Below are 6,673 nucleotides of genomic sequence, written 5' to 3'. Positions count from 1 at the left end.
TATATATATACATATATACATACTTTCAAAAACATTTTCTGACATCTTGCTTCTCTATTTTTTGTCGTCCTATGCTCTTTATCTACTGTTTATGTTGTGTATTCTGCTAATTTTTAACAATTCACTTAACATATTATTTTTAACAAGTTTCAGTCATGCTGTGTTTCTCTAGTTTGAATTTAAATTGCCATAAAATCACTAGAAAGCATTTAGTTTAAAAAAAAAAACAGATCATTTCCTTCATTAAATGCATTCCAGGTCAAATCACCCAAAGGTTTTAACCTGACCACCTCAGAATTTCATGAAAATTGGCGTGTTTGTCACCTGTGATCTCACAACACAGTATGTCAAATCTGAGGTCAGTCGGACCTGCGGTTCCAGAGAGATGGACCCAACATTTCAGATCTTCTGCCAAAATGGGTCTGCCTGTTTCCAACCCGTTATCTCAGCAACTGTTGGGTCAAACTTGATTCACAAACTTGGTATCATTGGAAAGGGAATTAGATAAGGATTCCAAAGCTGCCTTTACTTTTTTGATTTGATCTTGTTAGGGTCCATTAAAGCATCATAAATGTCTACATGAATATATAGTGTATTTCTCATTAGAAGTAGATCAACCTGATTTGTTAAAAGGAAAAAAAATTGACACAGAAAGACTGTACTGCTGGTTAAAAAGACGTGTTGTTTGTGCACGTTTGTGTTCAGGAAGCCCAGAACCTGATGGCTCTGACCAACATCGACACCCCTCTGAAAGGAGGCCTCAACACTCCGCTGCACGAGAGCGACTTCACTGGAGTCACGCCTCAGAGGCAGCAGATCCAGACCCCTAACACTGTTCTCAGCACACCTTTCAGGTAACAAACCAACTATTATTTACATCTGTCGATTAGTTTTTCCATTCATCGATTAGTTGTTTAGTCGCTGTTATTTCTGTCACCATCTTTGCTTCCTGTGAGGACAGCTCCTGTTCAGCTGCACTGCAGTCAACTCACCTGGTCACACTTTAAAAATGACCTAAAAAACCTTCAGGTTAACAGCTTCACCACATGTATTTCTGACGTTTATACACCTGGTTAAAAAAATGAAATTAAATTCAAGTTAAACTACAAGTAGTCTTTTACACAAAACTAATGCATAAAAACTCAAAACAGCAGTTAACCTGTCCTGCTTCAAGTCTAAAATTAACTAGAAAGTAACTTTGGTTAAGATGATGTTGACTGAGACCCATTTATGAGGTGGTCTCGGTCCAGTTTCAAACAAACTCTGTGAACACAGACAGGCCTCGAGCCAAACCAGCTACAGGAAACAAGCACCGTTTTGGACTTCATGAGCCACCTTTGCTAAGCAACATGGTAACAGTTAGCCCTTCAGTGTTGCTAACGCTAACACTAACACTGCACTACAAACATGAGTCATTGTGGATTAGGGGAGGTAGAGCATCCTTTAGGTTGTGGTACATTTGTCGACACCGTTCCAAAATCTTAGCCGCCACACTTTCTGAATAAAGTTTTTCCTTTTTTTTTTAATAATAGGCCTATATTAGGCTAAAACAGTGTAAATCTTATAGGGCTGCCACGATTACTCAATTAGTCGACGACTATTCGATTATTAAAATAATCGATGACTAATTTAATAATCGATTAATCGCTTTTTTCTTTTTTTTTTTTGTTCTTTGTTTTTCTCTCTGCTTTGACACCTTCCACTGCCACATCTGCCTTTCTGTCCTTGACACACATGCACAGTAGTGGTAACTGGGGTAGGCCGTGGACGTCACAAGACATTATACAGACAGGCTCTGGTATCATGGCTACCCAGCAACGGAGCTCAAAGTGTGGGATCATTTTAAGAAAATGAAAGAGAAACCTGTGTAATATCTGCAGAGCAGAACTTACCTTCCACAGCAATTATTTTTAGTTAGCATGTAGCTAAAATCTAACCATGGTTATATAATAGCAGCTGCATTCTGGCGCGATAAGCTGTATGTTTTATATTCAATTAACATATGATCTGATTAGTCGACTAATCAAAAAATAATAATCGGTGATTAATCGATTATAAAAATAATCGTTTGTGGCAGCCCTAATCCTATATTTGCGCTCTTATACTAACCATAATCAGACCTTGAAACCCTATTTAAACCAATGAAAAGTTTGTATATGCTTTATTTTGAAAAACCAACACTGCGGGGTTTTGTGCGCGGCTAGGGCCGTGTGTAGTCCTCACAATAGCAAGGCATGTGTGTGTTGTGTCGCTCCATGAAAACTGTCTGATGCGACAGCTTTGAGCTACTTTATTTTTCTTTCAAGGAAAACACGACAGGTGAAGCTACAGCATGCTTATCAGCCAACACAGACCCGTGTGTGACCGGGAGTCAGCGGCTCTGTGTCTCTTCTAAAAATAGCACTGATCAGCAGCGCAGCTATAGCTAACGTAATGTCCCTCAACTTTTAAAAAAGTAACCAGCGTTGTTTGTGAACTCAAAAACAGCATAAATCCAGGTTTTACAATGTAAAAACAAGTGTGCATTGCCATGTAGCATGTCATTGCAGCATGGCTTTGCCTGTTCAGTTTTGAACCCTGATCTCGTACATGAAAGTCCATGGCAGTAACCATGAGACCATTAGAGCTGTGGTAGAGGACGAGGCCAGGGTTTGGTTTGTATGTATGCAGAAAGTGGCCACATTGCCAATGTAATGGTTGTCACTAATTTGAGAAATATTACAACAATAAAGCAATATTTGGACATTATGGTAAAACATCAAAATACAATCATATTAGTATTGTAGTATTGCTGTTTTTTAAAGTGCTTTATAAATAAAGTTGACATTTACCTGTGATGATACTGAAAGAATCAGTCGCTAAAATTTAACTGAGAAAAAGTCAAAAATATTGGAATAAAGGTCAGGATGGAGTTCAGTAGAGAAGAAGTCATCATTTCTAATCGGGTGGTTTCCTGCAGAACTCCTGGACCCGGTCAGGGCTCAGAAGGGATGACCCCTGTAGCTGGAGGTGGGATGACCCCACGTGGGACTCCAGGTTTGACCCCGGGTCGCACACCTCTGAGGGACAAGCTGAACATCAACAGTGAGGAGCAGCTGGCTGATCCTGCTTTCGCCAAACATCTGGTAAACACAGCTGGCTCTGAACGGCTGTGTGTCTCAGCTGCTTCTACAACAACACTTTAACAACTTCTAAGAGTTATTTTAAATCCAGAGCGGCTTCATCTCATGCTTGTCTCCTAACAGCAGAAGGAGAGCCTGCAGCAGCTGAGACAAGGCCTGATGTCACTTCCTGTCCCCAAGAACGACTTTGAGATTGTTCTTCCTGAGAACGCAGAGAAAGAACTGGAAGAAACAGAAATGGAGACGGGATTTATTGAAGATTCTGCAGATATTGAGGCACGCAAGCAGGTGTGTGTCACTTCCTGTGTGTTGTCTAAGTGTTGCAGTGTGAAACAGGTCCTGAGCGGTGTGTGTTGCTGTGTTCTGTCAGGCTCAGCGTGACGCACAGAGGGAGAAAGAGTTGAAGCTGCGACACAAAGCTGTGCAGAGGAGTCTCCCCCGACCCACTGAGGTAACGAGCTCTGACGTTCAGTCCCCTCTGATGGAGGCTCGTTAGGACCACCTGAGCCTTTATTGACACGCGCATCATCATGTCTCTGCAGGTGAACGAGTCCGTTCTTCGTCCCGCCTCCATGGATCCGCTGTCTGACCTCCAGGTGGCCGAGGAGCTCATCAAACAGGAGATGATCACCATGCTGCACCACGACTGCCTGCACCACCCCTCAGCCAACGCAGCCAATCAGTTTCAGCGTGGAAAAACCAAAGGCCCCGCCTCCACGTCCAACAACGCCTCACACATCTCCTACCTGGAAACACACGCCTACAAGCCAATCAGCACAGAGGACATGGAGCAGGTCAGAACCACGTCTGAGTCTGTACAGGTGTGATCTGTACAGGTGTGATCTATGATCTGTACAGGTGTGATCTGTACAGGTGTGACAGGTGTGATCTGTACAGGTATGATCTGTACAGATCACACCTGACATCAGACCAGGTGTGATCTATGATCTGTACAGGTGTGACAGGTGTGATCTGTACAGGTGTGATCTGTACAGGTGTGATCTATGATCTGTGCAGGTGTGATCTGTACAGGTGTGATCTGTACAGGTGTGATCTGTACAGGTGTGATCTATGATCTGTACAGGTGTGATCTGTACAGGTGTGATCTATGATCTGTGCAGGTGTGATCTGTACAGGTGTGATCAGATCACACCTGACATCAGACCAGGTGTGATCTATGATCTGTACAGCTGTGATCTGTACAGGTGTGATCTGTGATCTGTACAGGTGTGATCTGTACAGGTGTGATCTGTACAGATCACACCTGACATCAGACCAGGTGTGATCTATGATCTGTGCAGGTGTGATCTGTACAGGTGTGATCTATGATCTGTGCAGGTGTGATCTGTACAGGTGTGATCTATGATCTGTACAGGTTTGATCTATGATCTGTACAGCTGTGATCTGTACAGGTGTGATCTATGATCTGTACAGGTGTGGTCTGTACAGGTGTGATCTGTACAGGTGTGATCTGTACAGGTGTGATCTGTACAGATCACACCTGACATCAGACCAGGTGTGATCTATGATCTGTGCAGGTGTGGTCTGTACAGGTGTGATCTATGATCTGTACAGGTTTGATCTATGATCTGTACAGGTGTGATCTATGATCTGTACAGGTGTGGTCTGTACAGGTGTGATCTGTACAGGTGTGATACAGGTGTTCAGACCTTTTTGATGATGTCATGTTTGTGTTGACACACAGGCGAAGGCGATCCTGGCAGCAGAGATGGAGGTGGTGAAGACAGGAATGGGTCATGGTGACCTGAGCTTGGAGGCCTACACTCAGGTGTGGGAGGAGTGCTACGGACAGGTGAGCATCAACACCAAGATAAACAAGGAGGTCTGTCTTTGCTTGTGTTTGACATGTTGAGTGTGTCCTCTGTTAGTATTATTATCAGTCCCTGAAGGGAAAAGGACTGATAATGTTTTTATATTTAACATCTGTCTGCAGAGCTTTCATGGGACATTAGAAGTTATTAAATGGGTTTTGATAAACTTGGGATCTCTGTGACATTAAGTGTTTCATCAGTTTTTGGATATGGCTCACTTATTAATCAGGGGGTTTCAGCAGTGAATTCTTGCCGTATTGTCCTTTAGAGTAAAATGTGGAAGTATTTCAGTAACTGCTTCAGGCTGGTGCTCAGTGTGAAAACTGCACAGTGAAATAAAAACATCACGAGCAAAGAGACAAAATGGTTCAACACAAATTTCAGCCAAAGTGATGCTGCAGCTCATCAATGATCAGGATAAGAGATGCAAACAATTAATCAACTTCAGACTGTCAAATAATAGTTTATTAGATCAAACTTTGTTCCATTCAGTTAGCTGATAAACGTTATCTTCCAGATAACTTTGGTTTTACTTGGCCTAACGACACAATTTAATGTTATTATAAATAATATACACCACCTTTTAAAACACAGCATGGAGTCTCGTGGAAAACGTGTCAGTTTTATGGACACGTTTTTTCTTCCTGAGATATAAACTTAAGAGACACTGGAGAGAAACCCTCCTCCTCCCACAGCTCTCCTCATGGGGCACAGAGCTAAACGTAAACAATGCAGGATAGTTGTTCCCTCTTTATGTTGTCATGTTTGAGGAGAGGCTTGTGTTGTTGGATCAGGAGCTTCTGTTGTCATTAAAATGATGCAAACACACTGTTCTGTTGGTGGAAGTGATGTAATCTAACAGACTGTAGTAATAACAGGTGTTTGTCTCGGTGCACAGGTGTTGTATCTCCCGGGTCAGAACAGGTACACCAGAGCAAACCTGGCATCAAAGAAGGATCGTATTGAAAGCCTGGAGAAGAAATTAGAGGTGAGGCGGTCCACATTAAACCACTATGTTTCAGTACTGTGAGTCCAAACCTTCAGAGCCCTGAACCCCCCCCCGACTCCTTCAGGTGAACCGTGGTCACATGACAGCAGAGGCTCGACGAGCAGCTAAACTGGAGAAGAAACTGAAGATCCTGCTGGGAGGCTTTCAGTCCAGAGCTCTGGGGCTCCTGAAGCAGCACAATGAGCTGTGGGAACAGGTACTGAACACACCTGGTCTGACCTGACAGGATGTGATGTCATGATGGTGACACGTCTCAGCAGATCTGTAGATGTTTCTGCACATCTGACAGTCAGTCAGTCAGTGTTGGCAGGTCCATCAGTTCTGGCAGACATCTGTAACTGGGCTGACTGACAGGACCTAACTGGTGTACCTGTCCTGTCCACCAGGTGGAGCAGGCAGCCACGGAGCTGCAGACCTTCAACCAGCTGAAGAAACAAGAAGACCTGGCCATCCCCAGGAGACAAGAGGTAAAACATTCAGCACACTTTACTTTGTCAAAGATTGATTTTCTTCATTTAACTTGACACCAACAGCGAGGGTTTAACACCTCAGCTCACAAGACAAGACTGATTTAATTTAAAGGGATCCATGATTAGTTGTAAGATTAAACTTTATTAGATAAACATTTACGTATTTTAACTGTAAAATAAAGACTGTAAAAATACTATAGGATGTTCAGTTTTGTAAATCTTTGAAAATATATTTTAACA

The 6,673-nt window shown here is 42.8% G+C and overlaps 1 protein-coding gene across 1 annotated transcript in view; it reads left to right on the top strand.

The window, feature by feature from the left end:
• cdc5l (CDC5 cell division cycle 5-like (S. pombe)) overlaps positions 1-6,673 on the top strand; it is a 14,789-nt gene that overhangs the window by 6,886 nt on the left and 1,230 nt on the right. Inside the window, exons 10-18 of the mRNA XM_014024599.1 lie at positions 706-854; positions 2,960-3,125; positions 3,246-3,410; positions 3,493-3,573; positions 3,665-3,916; positions 4,828-4,935; positions 5,853-5,942; positions 6,028-6,159; positions 6,350-6,430. Coding sequence (XP_013880053.1) covers positions 706-854; positions 2,960-3,125; positions 3,246-3,410; positions 3,493-3,573; positions 3,665-3,916; positions 4,828-4,935; positions 5,853-5,942; positions 6,028-6,159; positions 6,350-6,430 — 1,224 coding nt within the window. The remainder of the gene's footprint in view (positions 1-705; positions 855-2,959; positions 3,126-3,245; positions 3,411-3,492; positions 3,574-3,664; positions 3,917-4,827; positions 4,936-5,852; positions 5,943-6,027; positions 6,160-6,349; positions 6,431-6,673) is intronic.

Source organism: Austrofundulus limnaeus, unplaced genomic scaffold (genome assembly GCF_001266775.1).
Source record: "Austrofundulus limnaeus strain Quisiro unplaced genomic scaffold, Austrofundulus_limnaeus-1.0 Scaffold430, whole genome shotgun sequence".
Taxonomy (NCBI): domain Eukaryota; kingdom Metazoa; phylum Chordata; class Actinopteri; order Cyprinodontiformes; family Rivulidae; genus Austrofundulus; species Austrofundulus limnaeus.
This window is presented reverse-complemented; position numbering and strand designations above follow the sequence as displayed.